General features: G+C 47.2%; 1 protein-coding gene and 1 long non-coding RNA gene across 5 annotated transcripts in view; one reads left to right on the top strand and one right to left on the bottom strand.

Annotated features, from left to right (window-relative positions):
- The window catches only part of PTPRS (protein tyrosine phosphatase receptor type S), a 320,940-nt gene extending 306,216 nt beyond the window's left edge, over positions 1 to 14,724 (top strand). For all 3 annotated transcript variants that reach the window (XM_078669564.1, XM_078669562.1, XM_078669563.1), the window contains 4 exons: positions 190 to 315; positions 10,303 to 10,457; positions 11,338 to 11,473; positions 12,363 to 14,724. In XM_078669564.1, the coding sequence (XP_078525690.1) occupies positions 190 to 315; positions 10,303 to 10,457; positions 11,338 to 11,473; positions 12,363 to 12,431 (486 nt within the window). In that variant the 3' untranslated portion in view covers positions 12,432 to 14,724. The remainder of the gene's footprint in view (positions 1 to 189; positions 316 to 10,302; positions 10,458 to 11,337; positions 11,474 to 12,362) is intronic.
- The window catches only part of LOC144798606 (uncharacterized), a 1,317,000-nt gene that overhangs the window by 1,140,152 nt on the left and 149,538 nt on the right, over positions 1 to 27,310 (bottom strand). For both annotated transcript variants that reach the window (XR_013603577.1, XR_013603578.1), the window contains exon 3: positions 2,935 to 2,979. This is a non-coding gene — a long non-coding RNA (uncharacterized LOC144798606). The remainder of the gene's footprint in view (positions 1 to 2,934; positions 2,980 to 27,310) is intronic.

Genomic DNA, 27,310 nt, shown 5'->3' with positions numbered 1-27,310 from the left:
AGTGACCAGTGGCGGGAAGTTTGAAATGATGAAAGGGAAGGTAGAAAAGCCTTACTACTGTCTTGAGTGGTTTGGTCAGGGGCAGATGTGTTCCCTATACTTTACAAGCATTTTTCTTATTGTTCATGTGACTCACAAGTATTTCTTTTACCATTTGTATCTAAATTCAAATCATTTTATCTTTGGCAGGAAAAGTGTCATCAGTACTGGCCTGCTGAGCGGTCAGCGAGATACCAGTACTTTGTGGTGGATCCAATGGCAGAGTACAACATGCCACAGTACATTCTGAGAGAGTTCAAAGTCACCGATGCCAGGGTGAGTGATGCCACTCCTTTGCGGAAGTGGAATGTCCACTGAGTAGGGTGGTATTTTTTGGACGAGGTGGAACAAGCATTGTTTCAGGCCTTTGTAATGGCTCCATTGTTCTGGAAGTGGAAAGGTTAGCAGATCATTTTCTCTAATTTTTCATGGCCATAAGAGTAGACCCTTAAACACACACACTTTGACATATATTGAGACAGGGCTGGGTTGTTTTTTGTTGGTGCAAAAAGTGCCTCGAATTCTTAGGACCTGACTAAACTAAAGCTTATGACACTGCAGTCTCTATCAAAATGAGGAATAGCCCTTGGGGTGCTCAATGAGACACTGTCCAGTAATTCTTTGGTTGGAGAAGTGCTTTGTTGCTAGGCTTGAAGAGTTTGAGTCCCTCCATGGCTGGCTCTTGTGTGAGCTAATATGGTAAGTACGGTGACCTATAAGGTGAGAGTCCATCTAGCAGGTAAAGCTTGGGTGCATACTAACTCCTATCAGGTTAACATGACAGCATTCCAGTAGTGTTGATCAGCATGGGACTTGGGCTTTGGGTAGGGTGTAAAAAACAATATGTACAAGATGCAGGGTATTCTTTACTGCGAAGGAGGAAAGTTCTGGTTCAGTGGGTTTTGGTGAGACGTGTGATGTTATGGGTAGGCACCTTGGGCCTGATTTACAAAGCTTTTGTTCCTAAGGCTTAAGTGAGCACAGTGTGCATTTGGGCAATTCAGCTTTAAAATTACTTGAACGTTGGCGTAGGTCCCGGAGAAGAATGTATGAGTGTCAGGCACAAATGTATTATTACGGGTGAGTAACTTATTTTTTTAAGTGGTATCCAAACACCTGTATGAGTTAAAACTAGGAGTACTTCCTCCCATATCTAACACAAGCTGTCGGAACCAGTGACATTTTCAGCCCATTAGACACTCAGTCAGAGGAGCCCATCGAAAAGGGAAATGATAAGTAGTATTGGGCTTGGTATCTTCTCCCAGAGTACAGCTCCAGTCTGAATAATAAGATTAGAGTTTAAAAATTACTGTCTGTGGTCCAAATGTAAGTGCATAGATTTACTCTGAAACATAAGCTTTTAAAAGACTCTTCACACATTTATGTACTGTTTTTTAATGCATTCCTTCACTGTGCTATCAGCCTGTCCGGAGCATGACAACAAGAAACTGCACACAACATTACACTCAATTGTGTGAGGTGATCACTAGACCAGAGTAATGAGCTTGAGTTAGTCTGAACAACTGAGACTTACAACATTTATGGTACTAATTTCTAAGTGTAATCTAACTTTTGCTAAAAAATCATCAATTACTTTCCAAGTTTTTAAAAGGTCACATATAGTTAGAGATGATTAGTAGAAGCGGGAAGGGACATTCTGCCCGATAGAGCACTCCTGTACAAAAACAATTATCAGAAGAAATAAATGTATGTAAAACATTGCATTTTCTAGGGTACAGCTTAAAATCCTAACGTTTTTATTAAAAACATAAAACGTGAAGCCCACATGCCCGGCTTGTAAAGAAGCTACTTCACCAGTAGGTTTTATTTGTTATTTATGATGTGATCTCCGGTTGTACACAGAGAATAACACCTAAATAAAGCTTTCCTCCCTAATTACGCAGCTTTGTAGATTTCTTGGAGACTTTTCTAAAAATGCAGAGTTTTATTTAAAAAAATATATATATTCTATAATGCAAAGCATGGTATGAAGACCACAATTTTTATACGGATACTATCCCAAGGTCAGTCTCCTCCACAACAACCAATATCAGGTAAATTAAGGTGCAAAGTCATTTGGATTTGATGCATGGCTACCACTCTAACCGGGCACCACATTGGCAACCATGTAATAGGATTTCCCGCATAGATTGGCATTGATGCATGGGGACAGAATAAAATGTAGCACCAACTTCCACAATAGCAGGCAAATATTAAGTGGGCTTCTGCCAAGCGCCTTTGATAAGAAGGAACTGGCTCTCAACACGCCCCATAATAGCAAATATGTATTTTGGAATTCAGCGCTGATGGGCTTCGATGCAAGCGGAAGGACTCCAACTCCTAACTTGAGCCACAATATAATCATATGAATCCATGTTTGATGCCAGTTGCCTTCAGTGTAAAGCGACAGACTGCCATTTCTTTTTTTGCGGCGTTATATATAGCGTGAATTTGACCTGAAGGTATTGGCTATCGGAGCGCTTTACACGAGCACCAGTGGCTAACATGAGGACACATTAATTTTTGTTAGGCAAAGGGAGATTAAGTAATTTGCCCAAAATCACAGATTATGTGCGTCCTTGCCCAGACTCTAACCTGGTTCCTTAGATTTGAGGTCTACCACTCTAGCCGTTAGGCCAACTCCTCTCCCCTTTGATTAAACAAACCTCGCATATCAAATCGAAGCTAGACTCTTATTGGCTTAAAAAAATAGAACATACTATACCGAATTCCTGTTCCATATAAAGGTCCAAATTCTCAACTAGTGCCCAACTCTATTATAACAGCCATATAAGCCAAGGTCACATAAAGATTGGCTAACGATACAAAACACTACTATGAGCCAGTAATACAGAGCCCAATATAAAGCTGCCGATATACGAGGGTACTACTTACTTTGGAGAAGCACACTCACAGCCTCATCCTGAATGTCACAGAAACCTTAAAAAAATGTAAATAACCTTACATAAGAATTACATTCCACTTTACTCCTGTATGTATTGTTATTTAAGTACATTGTGCTTTTATTTATTTATTGAGTTTTGTATAGCACAGACTTGACCAAAAGGCATCAAAGCACTTTACAGGGTTCACACAGCAGCAATTACGCGAGTTACATAAAAAGCAAACAACAATGCATAGTAAAAGTGTATAAAGAGGTATATGATAGCAGAATATTTAAACGATATAGCGTCACTTACACAAATTGCATAAAAGGTAAGAAAACAAGTTACTTACCTGTAACTTTCGTTCCCCAGTATTGGTAACTTTCATATATTCCCATGCTTTGTTTCATTCCCGTCGTCAGAATGGGAGTCTCGGTAACAAAAATACCATAGCTGTAGGTACAAAAGACCAAGGGAAAAGGCCTAGGCCTCATTCTCTTTTGTAGCATATCACCCTCTTTGTGTAAAAGAGACCAAACTTAGGCCTCAGCCAATCAGAAGTGCCTCACCACTTAGAACCTTCCTGAAGGAACCTCAGTGCCTCAGAATTTCGTAGCCATTGTGTACTTAGACACCATATCTGTAGTAGGCTGAGCTTTCCTCGGGGAGGTGGGTGGGCGCATGGGAATCTATGAAAGTTAGCAATACTGGGGAACCAAAGTTACAGGTAAGTAACTTGTTTTCTTACCCCAGTATTAGAACTTTCATAGATTCCCATGCTTTGTATCAGAGTAGCAAGCAGTTAGCAACAAAACCACATTTTGCATCATCACAATATAGCAATAGGCAACATGACATAAAGATACAAAATGTGAAAGACGGAAGGTGGGAAAGAAAGGAAAGCTCACCAATCATTGGAAGAGGTTCCTCAGGACAGCCTGTCCTACTGCCGCATCATCCTGTTGTAAGGACTCCAAGCAGTATTGCCTTGTAAAGGTGTGAACGCTGCTCCAGGTAGCAGCTCTGCAAATGTCTTTAATTTGCACCCCCGCGAAGAGGGCTGTTGAAGAAGCCACAGATCTCGTGGAATGTGCTAGAATCTTTCCAGTCAGAGGTTTTCCTGCAGCAGTGTGACAATGCAGAATGGCACTCGTGATCCATCTTGAAACACCTTGTTTGGATAGTGGAAGGCCCTTGCTTGGACCCCCGAAGGCAACAAATAACTGTGAGGTTTTTCGAAAACCCTTAGTACGCTCCAAGTAGAATTTCAAGCACCGTTGCACATCTAGCGAATGTAATGCTCTCTCTGCTGGTGTAGCCGGTTGAGGAAAGAACGCCTTCAGAATGACCGGCTCATTCAAGTGGAAGTCCGAGGGAACTTTAGGCATAAACCTCGGATTAGTTCTCATGATTACAGTGTTTCTCTTGAATTGAAGGAAAGGTTCTTGGATAGTCAAGGCCTGCAATTCTCCAACACGCCTAGCCGACGTGAGAGCGAGGAGGAGAGCCAATTTCCATGAAAGGTAGTTCATGTCAGAACGATGGATTGGTTCAAACGGGCCCTTCATGAGTTGAGAAAGGACTAGATTCAGATGCCATGTTGGAGGAGGCGGTCTCACTGGTGGATAGACTCTGAACAAGCCCTTTAGAAATTGCTTGACAATTCTGGAAGACCACAAGGAGAGCCCAGACCCAGTCCTCCTGAACCTTGATATTGCCGCCAAATGGACCTTAATTGATGAATGGGCTAGTCCCGACTTAGCCAAGGACAGCATACAAGGAAGGATCTGATGAGGCTTGGAAGCGAAAGGATCAATGCTTTCTTTCCTGCACCAGCAACAAAATCTCTTCCAGTTAAGACAGTAAGTCCTGTTCGTAGAGGAGCCCTTGCCTGAGAAAGGACCTCCTTAATCTCACTTGATATGGGTAGGTTCATAAACTCTCGCTGCTCAGGAGCCATGCAGTCAGGTGTAATGACTGCGGATCTGGGTGCCAAACTTGTCCTTCGGACATCGTGAGGAGATCTGGTAGAACCTCCAAAGGAAGAGGAGGAGCTATCGACAGCAGATGGAGTTCGGTGAACCAGAACTGCCTCGGCCAAGCAGGGGCTATCAGGATCATCCTGCACGGCTCCACCTTGATCTTCCTGATGAGCCGTGGGATCAGAGGTATGGGAGGAAAACGTAGACAAATGTCCTCAACCATGCTATCGAAAGCGCACTCCCCAGAGAATCTCGATGGGGAAGCCTGCTTGCATAAGACCGGCATTTCTTGTTGGTCGGAGTGGCAAAAAGATCGATCTCCGGTCTGCCCCACTGGCTGAAGACCTGCTCCAAGACTCACTGATTCAATTCCCATTCGTGGCTGACTGAGGATGACCTGCTCAGCCTGTCGGTGTTTTCGTTTAGGACGCCTGGCAAGTGTTCTGCCTTCAGCGATATCCTCTGAAGGATCGCCCATTCCCAGATCTGCTGAACTTCTTGCGACAATGGACGAGATCTGGTTCCTCCTTCCTTGTACACATAGTGCATGCCCGTGGTGTTGTCCGTCCTGATAAGCACTTGTGAACCTTCCAGGCGAGGAAGAAAAGCTTGCAGAGCCAGTCGTATCGCCCTGAGCTCTAACAGGTTGATGTGGAGGCGTTTCTCCTGGGGCGACCAATGACCGCGGACATGCAGGTCTTGCAACACTGCCCCCCAACCCTCCAATGATGCGTCCGTTGTTACCACTTGTGGAGACGGGTCGTTTACGAAGGATAGACCTTGGGACAAGTTGTCTTGATCTGTCCACCATAAGGCAGTTTCCTTTATCTTTGGAGTGACCGTCACTCTGTCCTCGAATGAACCGTGGACCTGTTTCCACTGGTTGTCTAGTTGCTCCTGTAGAGGACGCATTCTTAGTCTGCAATGGGGAATTAGTGGGATACACAATGAAATTACTCCCAGTAGAGACTTGTAGCGGCGTACTGAAAGACACTTTTTTTGTTTGTAAGTCCTGGGCCAAGGTCTGTAATTTCTCTCTCCTTTCCGGAGTAGGGAAGGCTCTTGAGAGCTTTGAATCCAAGATGGCTCCCAGGAAGCGAGCCTTTCTGGACGGGACCAGGGAAGACTTCTCGTTGTTCAGAGTGAGTCCCAGATTCTGAAACAAATTGGTACAAGCTTGAACAGCCTCCAGCGCTGCCTCCCTGGACGGAGCTTTCAGTAACCAGTCGTCCAGGTAGGGGAAGACCTGAAAATGGTTCCTTCGCAGGAAAGCTGCTACTGGCGCCAGCACCTTTGTGAAAATTCTTGGGGATGAGCGGAGTCCAAAGGGTAAAACCCTGAACTGAAAATGGCTCTTGGCTACTGTGAATCGCAGAAACCTTCTGTGTGCTGGGTGAATCGGAACGTGGAAATAGGCATCCTCGAGATCGAGCGTGGCCATGAAATCCCCCGGGCTGATAAGCTTCAAGATGTCCTGGAGAGAGACCATCCGGAAGGACAGGGATAGGAGATAGGTGTTTAGCTCCCTGAGGTCTAAAATGGGGCGCCACTTATCTAGCGTTTCCTCACCAGGAAGAACCTGGAATAAAATCCTTGCCCCCTTTGGTTTGAGGGGACCGGCTCTATCGCTCCCTTCCGGAGCATCTGTTGGACCTCGAGCCGCAGGAGACGCTGGTGTTTCGATGGAGTGGCTGCCGGGGGCTCGGGTGGAGGAACTTGCGTGAATTCCAAGGTATGCCCTTTCCGAATGATGTTGAGCACCCAACGGTCCGATGTTATCCTGGACCAGTTTTGAAGGTATTTAGTGACCCTGCCTCCAACTGATGATTTCTTGAAGGAGGGTCCAGTAGGAAGAGCCAGGAGGCCGCTATTGGCGCTTGGATGAATCCCGTCCTCGTCCAGCCTGTTTTCCCTTATTGTAAGGCCTGGAGTAGTTGGTAGACTGGTCCTGCCGCAGTTGATAAGGCAGGCTGTATTGCTGGGAACCTGAGCCCGTGGTGGAATAGCGTTGCTGTTGAAAGGATCCTCTGTAGTTACCACCTCTACCTCTGGATCCCTTAAAAGGAGACTTTCGGTATTGAAGGGTCCCCAAGGACCTGGCAGTCTCCGTGTCCTTTTTTATTTCTTGAAGAGTGTCGTCAATGAGTAGGACCTTGTTTTGGATCTCAGGCCGAAACCAAGTAGCTTTGAGCCATCCTTGGCGACGGAGGACTGCCGCCCCAGCCAAGGAACGGAACGCCGTTGTCGCAATATCCATTGCACAGTCAATGATTTCCATCCACGTCGCTTCTCCCTCCTGCAAGATTTTCTTTGCCTCAGACGTAGACTCCGGAGGCAGCTGGTCGAGGTACGGGGCGACATCACACCAAAGCTGGTGGTCGTACCTACCCAAGATCGCTAGGGCATTAGCCGCTCGCACCAGCAAACTTGCCATCGACGAGAATCTCTTCCCCACATTATCCAACCTCCGCCCTTCCTTGTCCGGAGGAGTTGTTAAGGGAGCAGAGGGGTTACAGGATTTCCTCTGCGCTGCCTGCAAGATCACAGAGTCTGGTCTTGGGTGACCCGTTAAGGCCGCTGGACCATCATCGGGTGCCTTGTGCTTTTTATCCAGAAGCGGTAGCACAGGGACCACCGTCGCCGGGTGCTTCATAGCCTTTAGGCCCTCCTTCCACAAATGATCCACAATAGGAATGGACCTAGTTGATTTCCGAAAAGGTTCCTTGAAATCATATAAGAAACAATCTGTAGTAACCTTAGGCATGGCTAATTTGAATCTTGCAGCAGATCTTTCCATCAGCTGATGGAAGCCCCCAATGTCCGCTGGCGCGGAATCCGCCGGATCCGGGACTGGTGATGAGGGATCTGGAATGATATATTCATCATACTCAGTATTTGGAATAGAGTCATGATCCGACTGCTGATCCTCATCCGAGGAATCATCATGGGCCTCTTGTAACCCAGAGGAATCCTGATGGAAGGACGTTTGAGGCCGAGGGGAAACTTGAGCCGGAAAAGTAGGCGTCACTAATGAGGCTGAAACCCCTGTAGTCGTAGCAGGCGTTGACGGAACCGGAATAGGCCTACTCGCCTTAGATTTATAGTCCTGCAGCATCTTATGCAGATCTTGAAGAAAAGAAGATGGCACTCTAACCATTTCCTGTTCAGAATGGTGTTGCGACTGGGCCGACTGAAGATGACCAACTTCCTCGTGGCCGTATTCGCCCTCAGAGTCAGTGTCCTGGCATTTGACTAGAAGTTGGGAGGGACTATTGGCATAGCTGTACGAGTCCTGGTCATCCTCCTCTGACTCCCCTTCCTGAAAAACCATGGTTGGCAGTAGGGGAGACACAATCCTCGGAGAAGTCATCTCTGGCGTGATTCGTGTCACAGAAATGTTAATTCTTTTTTCAGAGGACAATATCGTCGACTGTTCTGTCGTCGACGGCTGTATACGCGTCGACGAGATCAGGGTCGTCAAAGTCGTCGACGATGAAACCGTCGACACGCCAGCCGTTGTCACTGTCAAAGTCGTCGTCGACGACGCCCTTGTCAACGAGACCGTCGTCGTCGACGTCGTCGTCGTTATTGTCGACGTCGGCACCATCGTCGTCGGCGACATGGTAACCGTCGGCGACATGGTAACCGTCGGCGGCACCTTTGTCGGCGGCACCTTTGTCGGCGGCACCTTTGTCGGCGGCACCTTCGTCAGCGGCACCTTCGTCGGCGGCACGTTCGTTGTCGCCGTCGTCTGCGTCTTCGTCGTCGACTGTAAATTCTCCGTCGACGGTGAAGATACCGCCGTCGACGAAACCCCTGTCGATGTGATCGTCGACGAAATCAATCCTGATTTTGATTTTTTTCATCGACGGAACTTTCGACGTCTTCGTCGTCGAGGACTTGGAACTCCTCTCAGAAGACTTGGATGAAGGTTTTTTGAAGGCTGTGGCAGTCTTCTCACCTCTAGAAGGCGTAGCAGGTCCTACCCTCTCCTTTACACCTCGGTGAGGAGATTTGCTGGGACCATGGCTCTCGGACTCACTGGGGGTCTTTTTTGAGGCCTTGGAAGATCTTTCCATAGAAGGAGAAGGGGAACCCCTACCCCTCTTCACTGACCTTCTTGAAGAAGACATCGACGCTGCATCCTCACTGTCACTAGAGACAGTCTCCTTCCTGGATTTCAGCTTCTGGAGACATGTCAAGAGTCTACCCTCACGGTCCCGGAGGGTCTTGGTCGAAAAGGTGTGACAGATATTACAGTCCGCAGCCTGGTGGTCAGGATAGAGGCAATAGATGCAGTCTTTGTGCTTATCCTCCACAAAAAGCCTTTTCTTGCCACAGGTGGAACATGGCTTGAAAAGGGCTTTTTTCTTCTCCATTTCTGACATCCTGGAAGGCAGCAACAATCCTGAAGTGAATCTGAAAGATTCGGAAGAAAAAATCCTGAAGTAAATCCTTTGAAGAGTATGAAAGTTGAGCAGAGCTCAAAGGAGACTCCCTAAGCACAACGTGCGGTAGAAAATCTGAGGCACTGAGGTTCCTTCAGGAAGGTTCTAAGTGGTGAGGCACTTCTGATTGGCTGAGGCCTAAGTTTGGTCTCTTTTACACAAAGAGGGTGATATGCTACAAAAGAGAATGAGGCCTAGGCCTTTTTCCTTGGTCTTTTGTACCTACAGCTATGGTATTTTTGTTACCAAGACTCCCATTCCGACGACGGGGAATGATACAAAGCATGGGAATCTATGAAAGTTCCAATACTGGGGTAAGTAACAGTACATAGTTACAGTATAAAAGGAAGTGTACTATAGGCAGTAGGATATGTGAGTGATATAGGAGCAATTGTGCGAGTTACATCAAAAAGTGAGTGGAAATACGTAGTAGCCGTACAAAGATACTTATACAATTGCCAGTAGGATATGTAAATGCTAAAGCTGAGTTAGATTATCATTGAGAGTTGCGAAAATATGGGAGAGTGGAGTCCCAGTTCTTCCTCAAGGTAGTGGTACTCGGAATTAACCGTAGGATATGAGTTAAATAAAAGAGTGAGCAAAAATCTATAATAACGCATGAAGTGAAGTATACGCTTTTAGACATTGCTGCTTATTTCTATTAAGATTGTGAAGTCATAAGAAATTAGTGCAAACACAGAAAGACCCTGTTCTTGGTTTTTACTCACCCAAAATGGCTGCACAACTTGGCATTATTCAAAACATTACTGTACAATGTCTGGACTTGTTTCTCGTGAAATGATATGCAAATTGATGCAGACATCTTTGTGCTGCAGTTGCGCCTACTCTCTAAACACAATGGAAAAGCCAGACTGCATTGTTTAAGTATTTCAGCTCATTTTTTTCTGACTTCCTAAATCTTTACACCCTCCTCTCTTTGTCCTGCAGGACGGTCAATCCCGGACAGTCCGACAATTTCAGTTCACCGACTGGCCAGAACAAGGTGTGCCAAAATCCGGCGAAGGCTTCATTGATTTCATTGGACAGGTTCATAAAACCAAGGAGCAGTTTGGTCAAGATGGGCCAATCTCTGTGCACTGCAGGTAAGCTGGAGGGTCAGAGAGAACATAGCAGCAATCATAACCACTGATGTAACAATGTGTACCTGGTTAGATGTGAACATTTGTAGGTGGCTATGTAAGATTTCTGTCTAAGGGACATTCAAAAGACTACAATTAGGGGTTTGCAAAGTAACTGCACTCTCAATCAAAGATGACAATCACTCAGCCCTTGTACCAATAGGATCATGGGTCTAAGAAAGGAAGAAAAAAGGACCTAGTAGGGATAAGACATCAGCTTAATGGAGGATCCTCAGGTGCCTGGTCTTCTGTTTAAAATGCTGAAATAAACCGTACTTAGTGTGCTGGTGGAGGCATTTGGAGTAATTGATATTCTAGAATGTGGAGAGGAATCAAAGGCACACGCCGAGTAGCAGTACCTGGCCTGATGTCCATGGTAATATCAACTTGCCAACAAGGGAAATGGGAAATTGATGTATCTAATGGAGCTGGAATGTGTTGTGTCACGAAATCTGACCGGCCCCCCCTAATAACATGAAGAGTTTAGGCACGTTTTACACAGTGTTCTGAGATCCCCCAGCCCCACCTCTGCCCAGTCTGGGATAGTTCCAGCAGGCCAAGTTTGAGGTCACAGCAGGTCCAATACTGTATAGATCGACTTTCATAAGATAGCACTTTTAAGCCTCCATATCATCACAACTGAAATTCTCTTACTACATGTTTAGGCAGCAGCAAAGATTTGTTAGGCAACATGTAAAGTGCATTAAAAGGACTTGGAGGAAACCTACTAAAAGGAAAGCTCCATTGGTGATTGAACTGAATTTGCTAAAGGAAATATGCATAACTAGGCTTTGCATTGCAATACACTGAAGAGTGTAATCCAGGTTTTATCTACCTTCTGCAGTGCTGGGGTCGGCAGAACCGGTGTCTTCATCACGCTAAGTATTGTCCTGGAACGAATGCGATACGAGGGCGTGGTAGATATTTTCCAGACTGTAAAGATGCTACGAACACAACGACCAGCCATGGTGCAGACAGAGGTATGGATTTCCAGTGGCATGCAGTCCATGCGTCTTTTTACTATACTGGGTTCTATCCAGTCCTATACAGCATGCCGACTACACGTTAGTATGGTTACAGCCTAATCGTTAGTAACTTAACATGAAAAAACAAGGCTGTTTGGGTGATGTGTCGTGGAATGACCACTGGATTTGTGTTCTGTGGCTACTACACAAGATTACTGGTGAGAAGTTGAAACAAGGCAAAATGTGCCAGTGTGTAGCTGGGGCACTGAGGTGACTTATAGTATTTGGAATGACTATTGTTGGGCCCTAAGGTGAGTTACTAATTGCGCTATGGGTGAATTTTGAATCTTCAGGGTACATTTCTGTGGATGCAGATTGTTAATGACTGATAATATACATGACTAATTGTGTGTGGTGCTCAGGGTAAGTTATTGATGGGATATATGCTGAATGACTGATAGTGCAGAGATTGAGTTATTGATCAAGCAACGGGTAAGTTACTAATGCTGCAGTTTGAGAATTATTTCTGGTGCTCGTGGTAAGATCGTGAAAGAGCCTAAAATGAGTTATTGATGGTGCGCTGGATTAGTTCTTGTTGGTGCAACAGGCAAACTGTGTTCCTACTCATCGGAGGTTATTAATAATGCTCATCCTGTGTATGCTTGATGAGGGATGCGGTGAGTTATTGATGGTGCAATAGGCTAATTTCTTTGAGTGCTCAGTGTACGTTATCAATGGTTTTCAGAGCTTTTGAGGGTGCTGTTGGCTACTATCAGTAGTGCTCACGGTGGGTAACTGAGGCTTCTCAGAGTGAAATGAAGAATATTGTGAGAGCCAAGAGCCAGGAATGAATTTCTGGAGCCTTTTCGTGAACTTAACATTTCCCATTTTTTTCTGATTTCAGGACGAATATCAGTTTTGCTACCAGGCGGCCCTAGAATATTTGGGCAGCTTTGATCACTATGCAACCTAAAACAAGCCATGGGTCCGCAGACTCTATCAGCCACTTAAGTCCTGGAAGGCCTCTTCTAGCCCTCAAAGAGACCTTTAACTAAGAAAACTATACGAGAGGATGTAGCTTTTCATTTGGGCAACACGATGGGAGCGGGGTAAGCGGAGGGTGTGCGAGGCCTGCTCCCTCAGGAACCCTGTGTTGTAAAACTCAAAAATGATGCAGTGTTTTTGTGGCAAAATGGAAGGACTCCTTTTAAGTGGTCTGACACTTCTGTTACCTCAAGTTGTGTTCTCTTCAGAAAGCCTTTGTGCACATCGCAAGACTGACCCAAATGTGGCAAAGACCTCTTGTAATTTTACCAATGAAGGGGACCCCAGAAGACATGTGGAGGGGGTGAAGAACAAAAATTGCCTTGGATTGCATCATGCGAGTTAAGATTATTTACTCATGTAGTTGGCCAGTCTTTGAAAGAAGCCGCCTGCGCCACCGACGATACTCTCTCCAAAGCGCCTAAACATATTCCAAAAAACGCTAAAGCGCTCCACCCCTAACCATGCAGTCCTGCTCGACACCCACCAACGCTGAACTGATACATCATGGAAGTGTGATCTAGCAGACATCTAGCGCCTTCATCGCTAGAACTACTGCTGTGCGGGTTTCACAGCTCCCTTTCCTAACTAGATACACTTGGATTACTTTGCAACATTCCTTACCGCTTTGGATTGTGAAATGTGGCATTGCTGGCATCATGGAAGGGGCACGGACACGGCTGGGCTGTTTTCCGCCCTCGACTCCCCTGTGAGCCCTGTTGTTCCCCAACCCCCCAATATAGCTTGTCTCCCTCAGCCTTTCATATGCCATAGCCAATTCTGGTGCAGAACAAGAAGTTGTGGGCTTGCTGTTCCAGAACCCCACTAATCCCCTGTGCACGGTGGCCTTAGTTAGCCAGAGGGACTCACTGCCAAGTCGGATGGCTAGGAGCGGCATGGTGCTCTGGAAGAAGAGGCGTCCCCGCGAGCGGCTTTATTTGAAGTATACATGTACCTGTAACATAACGAGTGACATTAACCTTCCTTTTCTTTTTTAAATAGTGTATTTTTCCTTTTTTTAAACAAAAGAATATCAGTCGATGAATTGAAGAGAGAGAACGTGCTTACTTGTTCATATTCTGTTAAAAGACAGTCTATTTTTTCACTGTAGAGATGTTGTGTATGGCTGTTATATGTGTATATATACGAACGCAGTGCTGATCGCTACGTCCACATCTTGCTTTTTCTATCATAGAGAGGGCTGGGTTTGCTCGTTTAAGAACAAAGAAAAAAAGGTTATGTTTTTTTCGAAAAAAGAATAACTTGCGTGAAAAAGAAGTGGCCTTTTCCATGTACAGGGGTGTGTTCCTCTTGCAGGGCTCAGGCTCTGACTAGTGCTTGCAGGGCCAGGGATGAGCAGGTGAAGCGAGTAAGTGGACCAATCTGGGACTGAAAGAAAAGGGCCAGGAGTCCCTACCACGTATATAAATGTTATCTTGTATGCTGCTGGTTACAGGAAATGCACCACAAAACACTTTGGCATGGCGAAACACGAACAGCCCTGCAAAAGTCAGTCATGTGACAATGAACCCTGAATTAGTGGGGCAGTAGCTGGTCCAGACCTGAACTGGATGTGGCCATTCAGGAATTGATACATTTAGCATGGAGTTCAAAACAAAAATCTTAAGCTCGTGGGGGCTTGTGTGGCTCCCTTTGCAATACAAAGAAGGGCAGAGGGACCAGAAGTGGGCATTCTCACCTGCCAAAAGCCAAAGCAAACTGAGCTCTAATGCAAAGAAAACCGGCTTCAAAAAAGGTATGTGTGACCTTTGTTGTCCAAAACATAAAGATGGAATCTAATGCTCCCAGAGATGCAATATTGAAGAAGCTAAATCAGCCATGACTAGCAAAGGTAAGCAAGAGCAGGAGACTGCAAAACTTCTGTTCCCTCTTCTTTCGCAGGGACCACCCCTAGGTGACGGACCCGCTTATAACCACCACATCCCAAAGGTTGGATTTTCAGCAATTGTCACCAGCCCAAGTACAACAGCCCCAGGTGGAACATCACTCCTTTCAGGGAGAGAGAGGGAAAACAGTCCCCCACCTAAGCAAGAAGCTAAAGGTAAACCGGCAGAAGGCCCTTAACTAAACCGCCAGTTTGTACAAAGAGGAAAGTGCCGTTGCTTTGAAACTGTTACTTCACATGGAAACAGGAAGTGGCTCTGAGCCGCTGTGTATGTAGATATATCAACTTTGTATTAAAGAAAGATTGTCTGAAAGGACGAGCTAGAAATGTCTCTTTTGATTCGTATCAAAGATGAGTTGTTTTGTTTGTGTCTAGGGGTGGACAAATGTGATGTAGCATTCCTTGCCTCTTGAGTCCAAGAAACGAAGGCCTGTTGCATGCAAATGTGTGATTTTCTGCATCGGACATTATAAGACCCTAACGTCTGTTCTAAAGTTTGAGTGGGTGAGTGTGTAGACTAGTTTGAAAAGAAGGCCCTAGAGGATTGGAAATTGGGGGGCAAGATAGAGAAGAGGAGGAAGGAGCCTTGTCAATAGAGTAGACTTCCCCAAAACACTTAACACAGTTGAAGGAGCAATAGTGCACTATGGGTTGCTGGCCTTGGGAATCTGACTGGTAGGGAGGGAGGGAACAAGGCAAGTTATGTGGGTGAGCAAGAAAGGTCAAAAGCGAACAGAAGACGGTACAATGTTGAAATTTGAGGGAAGGTTGAAGACTGAATCATGGTTTACTGTTCCAGAGATGCAGAGTAGGCCAAAGAGCCCCCGGGAGGAAGAAGTCAGACCCTCCTTCCACTCTAGAGTTGCTAAATGGCTCATGTAGTATCTCCTGAATCCATACATTTAGTTGTGGGCCCCTGGTTAAAAGAAACAGGACTAGAGTCTAATTGGTTTGAGGACGAGCCGTCCGCCGGGGCATTGAAGCATTAACTCTAGCACTCACCTAGCCTAGTGTGGCCTCATCTGAGATCTTAGCATCCAAGACCTCTTTAGAATACTAAGTGGACTCCTATGACCTCTTTAGTATACTTAGTTTGCTCCTATGATGCAGCCTGATTTAAGCTAAAAGTTGATATTCAGTTCGTGTGAGGGGCACAGAAACCCCCTTTCTCTTCAGGATTTCTGGTCAAAAGCCAGAATTAGGATTTGCAAGACCAGTGCGGTCTGTCTAGCAGGATGCTGGCATACCCATGGGAGAGACCAATCTTGCTATACAATACAGAAAGTAAGGGCACATGGGTTCATCTCATTCTACATAACCTACATGCCTCAGAAATGCAGTTTTCTTTCTGTATGTCATGTCTCTTCTGGTAACATGCAGTAACGTACTATGCTACCCTCGTTAAATAGCCCCATACTTACAATGTCAACCCCACCTCCAGTCTTTAAAAATGTGGTGTATTTAGTGCCTCAAGAATACCTCCTTTTTCACACAGCAGTGTGTTCAGCTGGTCATAGGGCATCTCGTCACCTGTTTTGTTAGCCAAGAGTTTTCCTGGCTCTGCCTTCAGTGGCTTGATCTGATGGCCTCTGGAGATCCCAAACAGAGAGATGACGTACCAGAGTGGGAAGGGGGCTGTCTCTTAAGCAGCCTTCTGGGGAAGGGAATGTCGGAAACAGAGTGGTGCTGAAGGGTTTGTCTCAAGTATGTTTTAATATCTTGGCAAACTTGGGAACGAGAGAGATTGCCCAGATTTAGGAAAGTAGCAATGGCAACAGACAATTGCAGATGCTTGGGCACATAAACAACCTGGCACAGGTACCAAAGATTGAATTCACAAGGGTGAGAAGGGGTTGGAGTAGCAATATTCTAAGAGCTCTCATTATGGCAAATGAGCAATAGCTTGGTAGGATGGGAAATGAGAGACCTCTAAAGAACACACCAGCGCTAAAAGGCTGACAATAATGGACAGATTTGAAATACCCTTTACAGTTGGTTCTGTCTTGATTCATAATCCAATGGTGGGAAAAAAAGAGTCCGAAGATAGTGACCAGGCCCTCTGACATTATGGACAAAATAAGAACAATTACGGACCCAAATCACTAAATGGTCGAATGATGCACGGCATGTGAATCCAATGAAGATTCACGCTGCACAACTACTCCTACTGGTATAGTAACCCTTTCGGTCTGTGGCATAATGTAAGAGCGCTGGCTGTGGGGTAGAGTAAGAGCTCTGGTTGTGTGAGAGGCTCTAAGAGTGCTCATTGTAGCTGATTCCATGCAACTGAGCCCAGAGAGGTGAAAGACCTTCCACCCGTTTTTGTGCGCTGAATTCTGGGGATTGCTGCCAAAAGTTTATTAGAAGATCTCAACATTTTGATACAGGGCACCATGCACTAGAACAAGAGTCTTAAATCTAACTCTTTTCCTGATGGGCAGCCATTGTAAGTTCCACAAATAGGGCAAGATCCATGTTCTCACCGGCACATTTAACAGAAAACCGGCAGGTGTATTTTGGACCACTTAGAGCCTATCCAGCAGATGTTCCAGTAGTCCAAAGTATAAGGCATTGCCATAATCTATTCTGGAGGTTATCGGAGCATGAATTACCAATTCTTTTGCTGGAAAGGGCAAAAAGGGAAGACCTTTTTTTAGGGACTGCATGAAGCAGAAACAGGTGCCCGTCAAAGCCTTAACTTGAGGTTTAAAGGACAGGCTATTATCAAAATGTATCCCCAGAACTATGCAACTCTGGGATCCGGGGGGAGGGAATAGGTAAGGCGCGGGGGACATAGTCGGGCCAGAAATTCTGCCAGAAGTCTGGTGGGATGTTACCAAGGATGAGAATTTCAGTTTTTTTATTCATCACATCGGAGTTGATAGTTTTCTAACCAGTAAAAAACTACTATTAAGCAGGTTTTACTCTGTGTGTCAATCGACTGTACTCCCTTGCCCCATGAAAATAGCAGTTGTGTATCGTCTGCATAGGACATCCCTTTGGCTCCCAGGTCTTCTGCTAGTTGGGCCAGAGGGGCAAGGTACATTTTAAAAAGGGTCGGAGTTAAGGCAGAGCCCTAGGGAACTCCTACAGACAATTCAAGTGGATTGGCAGAACCGAGGTGAATAGTTATTTACACTTTCATCTAGATCACCATCAATATGGAGACACAAGGGCTGTTGGTACTCATGATAGAAAGACATAAATAACATGTCCCATGTTGGACTTTTATTTGGACCATCTTTGGTATCACTGGTGTTAAATTTACCAGATTGGAATGGAGCTTGGTCCTCTTTGGGGAAATAGTGCGAGCCAGAGCCACAGAAGATAATGCTGTACAGTTACAAGACTATGTAGGGACAGACATACTAGCATGCGTGTAAAAATTGTACCATCCTGCTGTTAGTATTTTTTTTTGTCGGCTCCGCCTCATGTTTCTATCCGAGTGGACTTCGCGATCCCACACCAGATAGATGTACTTCATCATTTTGATGATTTTCATCTTTAGAGGTTAGGTTCACCTGGTTAAAGGGTGCACCCAGAGGGTCAGTGACTTAACAAAAATTGAGGGGTTGCCCCCCTGCAAGGTATGTGGAGGGGCCCCCTCCGGACTCTATCAGGGGCTCTCTGGCCGAAGTGCAGTGCTGCTGGGGCCTCCTGGAGCTTTGGAGTCCCCGCCGCACTGCAGGGGCTGCAGGGGCCTGTGTTACGCCCCAGCTGAGGGTACCCTCACCTGTAGCCTAGAATAAAGGCTCAACTGGTGGCTTAACCAGTTAAGGGGCCCGCCTGAAGTGTATACTTGTCTATAGTCAACTGTCACTATTACCCCTCATACTAAGCTCAGTGTTGACTGTAGTGGCATCAGCTGTTTGGTAGAAAAGAGATATTACATTTTTATCTGCACTGCTGTAGAGAAGGTTGTCTTCAGCTCTCTTCATGTAAAATAATCAAATTCTCCATAACTGGATTGATAACTCGTGAGGGATGCATGTTGTCTGCCAATGCGAAACCGAGACCGTGTACATCGTGAATGGTTTGTACATAGAGGACACTCTATGTACAAGTTGAGTGATGTTATGTTTGGTGTATTTATTTAGCACACGTACACAAAATCTCCTGGTACTTAAGGAACCAACCATCATAACTCTAGCTAAAAGGACTAAAGCTCAGCTAAGGAAAATGACAGATAAAATCAACGTAGATTACACTAATTTGTTGGTTAAACTGACAGGTGTTCAGCATTTCTCTAAGCTAGAGCACATGAATGAATGAATACACTTTTATAGAGCGCATGGCTACCCTTAGGCATCCCAGCGCTATAAGACCAGTGGAGTACCCATAGACACTCAATGGAATAAATGTGTCTTCAGTTGCTTCCTAAAGGCGAGATGGTCTCTTTCAAGCCTGATGTTGTCTGGTAGGTTGTTCCAGCACTTAGCTGCCAGGAAGGAGAGCTGGCAGCCTCCCATTCGGGGTCGCTTCACCCTTGGTATTACCAGCAGATTTCGCTGATTGGATCTTAGAGATCTGCAGGGTATATGACGGCAAAACAAGGGAGCTAGGATAGTCGGTCCCCCATTACAGGATTCAGAGGGAAAAGTCAGTGGCAAAGAGTTCCAGATTTTTGATTCTGCAATAGAGAACGCTCGGTCACCAATATTAGAGAACCTGGAGTTGGGAATTGACAGTGAAAACTTGTCCCAGAGGTAAGTGTCTTAGCATAGCATTTTGATAAACAGATCTAAGGACCTCTGTCATTGAACTGAACTGAAAAGAACTCCATTACAATTAAGCAGCAAATCCAAAGATCTCAAAATAGGGTGATGTGCTGGTACCTTGAACAACCTTCAATCAGATGGCAGCAGCACTGTGCAGCAACCGAAGCTGTTGAAGACCCCTAACTGGTGCTGCAGATAGATCACATTGCCATAGTCCAGTCTAGACTGTACTATAGCATTGACGACAGGACTACCATGGTGGGAGGCTAGAAAAAGAAGAAACTTTTTCAAGGTCTCCAGTTACTTGAGTACCTTAATACTCTATGGTAAGAACAGAATCTAGATAGATACCAAGATTCTTTACTGTATTAGAAAGCAAGGGAACTCACAAACCTTTTCATAGGGGCCACAATTTTGGTCTGTGATGTGACCAAGGGCTGCATTGATACCAACAATGTGGCCATCGGGGTTTGTGGTGATGAGTGTTTAGAGAAGCTAGGCCTATACATCTAGTGTTTGAATTGCACAATGTCAAACCAAACACGTGCGATTAATCCCAGTTTCTCCACTTAACCAAACTGTGTGGTCCTAAGTAATTATTTTATTTCACTTTCCCTCAGTTTTCATTAGCACATAAGGACCTCGAAATACGTGACTTCAGGATGTGTGCTGTTCAAAGCCTTCTCCAGTGTTTGATTTAATACATTATAAGTTGTTCATGTATAATAGAAAGCCCAGCCCCCAAAAGGTGCACATGACAACGGACTTGCCTCTTCGTACACTTTTGGCATTGTTATCAGGGTGCAAGGAAGAATAAATGTTTCTCAATTCATGTTTGAAAACGATCACTTTAAAACAAAATACAATACAATGCACTGATAATCTGATGTACTAAGCTGAAACGGTTCTGCATGTTCATGAAATACACTATTTAAATTAACAGACTTTATCATACTTTTACTGCAAGATGTTTTTATAAATGATGGTGTTCCTGAAGTCAAGTGGTTTAGGACACCCTAGGTTCATTTAACATTTTTTTTATGTTCGTGCTGAGTCAAGTAAACATTAGCCCAGTGCTGCTCTTGACTAGGGGGCTGCTTGTAAAGTTGAGGAGGGCCGCATGCGGCCCCTGGGCCATACTTTGAGGATCACTGGCTTAGGGCAAAGACAACAAGAGGAGGGCCAACAGATTTGATTTCAGAGGCCTGTTATCAGTTGTAGTAAGCCGGTCAGCTTTTGACAAGTTCAGTTTTAAAATATTGACAAAGCCAATAGGTCTTGCTTTTTTGACCTATTGTCATTGTCCATGCTTTTTGCAGATGCTGTGAACACTCTGCAAGAAAAAAAAACACAGGCGCACATCCCAACGTAATAACGTGGGCACGGTTTAAAAATAAATAAATGATTTACTGATTCGCAGGGCTCGCCCGTTGGCCCCACCCTATTTAATCTGTATGTTGCTCTGCTAGCAGAGATTATAACATTTTATGTTATTACTTCAATATCATATGCGGACGAAACTCAATTGATCATCAGTCTAGCCGATCAAACAGAAAATACCTCATCCCTCCTTAATTCCTGTATTATACACGTAATGAACTGGATGGCAACTAGCATCCTAATGCCAAACGATGATACGACAGAGGTGATAGTTGTGGGCAACAATACCACAAGGTGGATGGAAATTAATTGGACAGCCGCCCTGGGTAACCAGCCTACCCCCAAATCGGAGGTACAAAGTTTAGGAGTAGGGCTGGATGAGAGATCGACAATAGACGTCCAGGTCAAAAAATTAGCAGCATCTTGTTTCGGACTGCTTCATACCCTAAGACAACTTTTTAAATGGCTTTGAGACTCAACAAGCAGACTGGTGGTTCAAGGCCTTGTAATTTCTCCATTGGACTATGGAAATTTCTTATATCTTGGAAGCCCTAAGACACTCTTGAAAAGACTGCAGGTCATACAAAACGCCGCAGCAAACATTATCCAAAAAATATACAAACACCAGTCAGCAAGGACAGCCTTGATACCCCCGCATTGGCTACCCGTAGACAAGAGAGTCCAAATTGAGGGGTCGATCAGGATGGCGGACGGAAGAGCCACCGCGGCCCTGGAGTAGGCGGAAAAAGCCTTTTCCGTGTCCGCCTGCCGCGGATACTCCGTCCGCCATATCAGGATAGGAAAACGTGTCAAATTTCCGTCCGCGACGGAAAAACACGCTCCGCCGGCCAACTACACACGACCACGCGGCGGACGGAACACATCCAAACGCTCCGCCGTACGCACTGACGTCGAAGACCGTCCCCCAAATCAAGATGGCGGAAAACACACATAAAACCGCTGCGGAAAAACAACCTGTCTTAACACGGCGGAATCCCCACAGCGAACATAGGTGACACAGCCGAGATACCCACCGCAAGCTGACCACCACCATGGACCCGGCGCTACACGCTTTCCCGATGCTCTTCGCGATCCACCACGTCCTAGTCATGGCCTACTATGGATGACGACGCAGGTAAGGTACAAACCATTGGCTGTCTGGAGGGGAATACCAGCAAGGGACGTGACGTAGGGAGGGGGAGTGTCATGTTACCGAAACCACTGATGAGAAGCATATACGAATACACATTAGCAGGACGCAAGCAGGAATGACAACGACAGACCACGAGACTTGATAGACTACCTTTATTGTCAAATAATAGGGGTCAAATCACAGTGTATGCGTGAACATGGGCAAAGTGGGCACCAGAGCAGGTACAACATAGCAGGTAACGAGAGGGCAGCATGCAGTATCAGAGCATCAACAGGGCATTGTGCATTACAGAGCAGGTACATCAGAGGCAGGTAACGAGAGGGCAGCATGCAGTATCAGAGCATCAACAGGGCATTGTGCATTACAGAGCAGGTACATCATAGGCAGGTAACGAGAGGCCAGTATGCAGTATCAGAGCATCAACAGGGCATTGTAGAGTACAGAGCAGGTACATCATAGGCAGGTAACGAGAGGGCAGTATGCAGTATCAGAGCATCAACAGGGCATTGTAGAGTACAGAGCAGGTACATCATAGGCAGGTAACGAGAGGGCAGTATGCAGTATCAGAGCATCAACAGGGCATTGTGCATTACAGAGCAGGTACATCAGAGGCAGGTAACGAGAGGGCAGCATGCAGTATCAGAGCATCAACAGGGCATTGTGCATTACAGAGCAGGTACATCATAGGCAGGTAACGAGAGGCCAGTATGCAGTATCAGAGCATCAACAGGGCATTGTAGAGTACAGAGCAGGTACATCATAGGCAGGTAACGAGAGGGCAGTATGCAGTATCAGAGCATCAACAGGGCATTGTAGAGTACAGAGCAGGTACATCATAGGCAGGTAACGAGAGGGCAGTATGCAGTATCAGAGCATCAACAGGGCATTGTGCATTACAGAGCAGGTACATCAGAGGCAGGTAACGAGAGGCCAGTATGCAGTATCAGAGCATCAACAGGGCATTGTGCATTACAGAGCAGGTACATCATAGGCAGGTAACGAGAGGGCAGTATGCAGTATCAAAGCATCAACAGGGCATTGTGCATTACAGAGCAGGTACATCAGAGGCAGGTAACGAGAGGGCAGCATGCAGTATCAGAGCATCAACAGGGCATTGTGCATTACAGAGCAGGTACATCATAGGCAGGTAACGAGAGGCCAGTATGCAGTATCAGAGCATCAACAGGGCATTGTAGAGTACAGAGCAGGTACATCATAGGCAGGTAACGAGAGGGCAGTATGCAGTATCAGAGCATCAACAGGGCATTGTAGAGTACAGAGCAGGTACATCATAGGCAGGTAACGAGAGGGCAGTATGCAGTATCAGAGCATCAACAGGGCATTGTAGAGTACAGAGCAGGTACATCATAGGCAGGTAACGAGAGGGCAGTATGCAGTATCAGAGCATCAACAGGGCATTGTAGAGTACAGAGCAGGTACATCAGAGGCAGCACGTGAGAGGGGCTAAGTGCATCAACAGTCCATTGCACAGAACAGCTCCATCAGAGGCAGCACGTGAGAGGGGCCAAGTGCATCAACAGTCCATTGCACAGAACAGTCACATCACTGGCAGCACATGAGAGGGCAGAATGCAGTATCAGAACAGCAACAGGGCAGTGTGGCCAACAGAGCAGGTACATCAGAGGCAGGTAACGAGAGGGCAGCATGCAGTATCAGAGCATCAACAGGGCATTGTGCATTACAGAGCAGGTACATCAGAGGCAGGTAACGAGAGGCCAGTATCAGAGCATCAACAGGGCATTGTGCATTACAGAGCAGGTACATCAGAGGCAGGTAACGAGAGGCCAGTATGCAGTATCAGAGCATCAACAGGGCATTGTGCATTACAGAGCAGGTACATCAGAGGCAGGTAACGAGAGGCCAGTATGCAGTATCAGAGCATCAACAGGGCATTGTGCATTACAGAGCAGGTACATCAGAGGCAGGTAACGAGAGGCCAGTATCAGAGCATCAACAGGGCATTGTGCATTACAGAGCAGGTACATCAGAGGCAGCACAACTACGTGTCCCTACCAACCCGTCACAGGGACCACAAGAGTGCCACGCAGTTCTCAATGGACACACCATGTGAATTAACATTTGAGTGAAGTGTACAGCACGTCACATCACAGAATCAGGGGGGACTGCGTGAACTACCTGCCTCGGACACACTGGCAGCACCAGCAACAGGAGTGTGAGACACAGCCACAGCCCGAGTGACACACACATGGGCCACGGACCCAGACACACTGGCAGCACCAGCAACAGGAGTGTGAGACACAGCCACAGCCCGAGTGACACACACATGGGCCACGGACCCAGACACACTGGCAGCACCAGCAACAGGAGTGTGAGACACAGCCACAGCCCGAGTGACACACACATGGGCCACGGACCCAGACACACTGGCAGCACCAGCAACAGGAGTGTGAGACACAGCCACAGCCCGAGTGACACACACATGGGCCACGGACCCAGACACACTGGCAGCACCAGCAACAGGAGTGTGAGACACAGCCACAGATGTAGTCACTGACACGTGAGCCACTGACCCAGACAGACTGCCAGCACCAGAAACAGGAGTGTGCAACACAGCCACAGATCTTCTAACTGACACGTGAGCCATAGACCCAGATACACTGCCAGGACCTGCAACAGGAGAGGGCACAACTGACACTGTGCCACCATCTGATACATGAGAGTCAACTGCACCGGCGCCACTGGGACAACTGAAATGATGAGCCACAGGGCTGTATGGGCCAGGAGGCAGGGTGGGCCTGGGAGCTGGGGATAGCTCACCTAGAGCCAAATCGGGGTTTGCAGGTGTCAATGGTGTGTGTCTGCGTTTCTTAGGGAGGTGTGAGTGCACCCTGGACAGGACAGGACTGCCAAGTGGTGGGGACTCCAAAGAATCACCACCCAGTATAGGTGGAGCAACTGCTGCCGGGGATCTGGTTTCGGGGGACGTGCTGGAGCCTGCTTGTCGTTTGCTCTGTGCCTGCCGCCTGGACTCGGAATGATGTGTAATGGGGGATGCAACAACAGGGGACACCCTCCTCTGCTTCTGACTGGCCTGGATGGGAGTGGAGGTATGGGGGGACTCCGCCGCGGAGACATCAGTTTGGCGTTTAGTAGAAAACATCAGCCTCAGTGCAGCCAGGGGTGAAGTATGCCTGTCCTTGATTGCGCCATTGTCCATGCTAGATGCCTTGTCCGTAGGATGTGCCTTATCCTTAGGTGGAGTGTTGTCTCTGGATGTAGCCTGTGCCCTGCTCGCCGCCCTGTTCCTGCCAGCAGACTTGTCGTCTGTGGTGCACCTGCCTCCAGCAGACACCTGCTCCCTGTGTGTGTCGCTGCCCTTGGGAGTGTTCCTATCCACTGCTGTGGGCCTGCTCTTGGGAGTCTCCCTGCTCTTAGTAGGTGCCTTAGTCTTCTGACTGGCCTTGTCCAAGGAACAGTCCATGGACATGTGAGTATCCCTTGCCTTCGGAGTACCTTTCGTGTTGAATGCCTGTGTAGCTCCGGAAGGCATGTCCCCCAACAACACTTGTGGATCCTGTGTGTGTACTCCAGTGCATCTGACGTCGTCTACGTGAACAGATTTAGCTGATCTAGGGGATGGGGTCTGTGCCCTGCGTGCCCTGACGTGCTGTCTGACGCTGCTTCTAGTGCAATAACCTGTATTTGAGTCCTGCTCTGAATAATCACTACCCCCTGAGACATCCAGCGGTGTAGATGGGGAAACAGAAGTAGCACCCTGTTCATTCGACTGTACTATTGCAGACGACACACTGCTTGCCAATGACTGCACTGTCCTGTGTAGACCTGCAAGATCGCCATGCATCCCTTCCATGAATGCCACCACCTGCCCCAACTTCCTATCATGATCCTGGAAAGCATTTGTCATATTGGTCTGACCCACACACAGCTGTCGCAGCAGATCAACGGCCTCAGCACACAGTGCATTTTGGCTCACCGTGGCAGGGGCAGCGGTGCCTGCACCGAACGCCACTCTGCTCCCCCTACTCCTTCGGCCACGAACAATACATGGTGCAGTTGGCGGAAGTGTGGGCCCTGTGTGCTGTCTTCCGACAGAAGGTGATGAGTGCCCACTCCCAGTCTGTGACAACAGTGCAGGCTCACCAAGAGTGTCCGACGAGGAGGACGATGGTGTCTCCACATGCGAGTCCTCAGGGACGGTCCTGTCCCCCTCTCCGGCGCTGGCCTCCTCCGTGTCAGTCTGCGTGTGTGCGAAGTCTGAGCCGGACTCATTTCCTCGGCTACTCTCCACCGTCTGTGGCTGAGTGTCCTCTGTCAAAGCTGAAATGCACAGAAAAGATGTGTGAGTCATGGGCACACTCACGTACAGAAGGAACAGGATAGCCAAATCACATAGCAGACAAAGGTTCATGAGCCCTCAGCCTGCACATGGCCCACCCCTACCAGTCATCCTCACATTTTCTGCCATGGGGACATGGACCACTAGGGGATGTGCTTTAACACTCAACTACTAAGCAAGTGGCGTGTCAACATGGCGGACCTGGATGTCAAATGAGTACCACCCAATGGGACCAAAATGCCATCACAGGCATACATACGCAACACGGAACTCAATGGTGTGTCTGTGCACCAATACATGCATAGCACTCACAAGTTTCCTACACAGACAGTATGCTCACCGCTAGTTTGCTGTTGATCGGCACTCAGACGTTCGGCCAGTTCAGGATGCGTCACTGCAATGATACGGTGCATGAGAGGGGTCATGGAGCGTCGGGCCAGACGGGGCGTCCTTGGAATCAGGCCCAGTGTTGCTTCCGCTACATTCTTGCTCAGCCTGGAAATGTCGTCCCAGCGTTTGTGGCAGTGTGTATGTCGTCTGTTGCACACCCCCAATGCCCGTACTTCCCGTGCTATGGTCCTCCACAGGTCCTTGCGAAGGTGCAGCTTGACCTACCATGATGGGAGACAAAAGGGTTTAAGTCAGTGGACAGGTGGCCTGTCACACACATAGGGGCAAGACGTTACTGTCAGCAGCCATGCACAATCAGGAACATATGTCTAGCCCACACTACACAGCTAAGATATAAATAGGCCTGATCATTTGGCCCCCTCATGCACACCAACATGTCCCACACTGCACTTACCACCCGTCCCGGTGCGCCGTAGAGGCGTCCATAGTTGCGGAGTACACCGTCCACGAGGACATCAAGCTCCGCGGCGGTGAAGGGTCGAGACCGGATCTCTTTGCCTCTCGACATGGCAAGATCACGGAGTATGGCACTAGAGCAGCAGTCGGTGGTCAGCTCAGCAGCAGCAGCAGGTCGAGGTGATGGTCACAGGCAGCAGTCGGTGGTCAGCTCAGCAGCAGCAGCAGGTCGAGGTGATGGTCACAGGCAGCAGTCGGTGGTCAGCTCAGCAGCAGCAGCAGGTCGAGGTGATGGTCACAGGCAGCAGTCGGTGGTCAGCTCAGCAGCAGCAGCAGGTCGAGGTGATGGTCACAGGCAGCACTGGTCCCCAGGGTAGGAAGTTTCATGTTGGCCAAGACACATATATAGGGCCCTCAGCACGTGTCAGTGGCATACGTCGCCAGCAATTGGTCAGCCCTGGGAGCGTGATCGTGAAATGGGCCAATGACTGGCCCTGTTGTTGCG

Source organism: Lissotriton helveticus, chromosome 12 (genome assembly GCF_964261635.1).
Source record: "Lissotriton helveticus chromosome 12, aLisHel1.1, whole genome shotgun sequence".
Lineage (NCBI taxonomy): Eukaryota > Metazoa > Chordata > Amphibia > Caudata > Salamandridae > Lissotriton > Lissotriton helveticus.
Note: the sequence above shows the minus strand (reverse complement) of the source record. Positions and strands in the feature narration are given on the sequence as shown.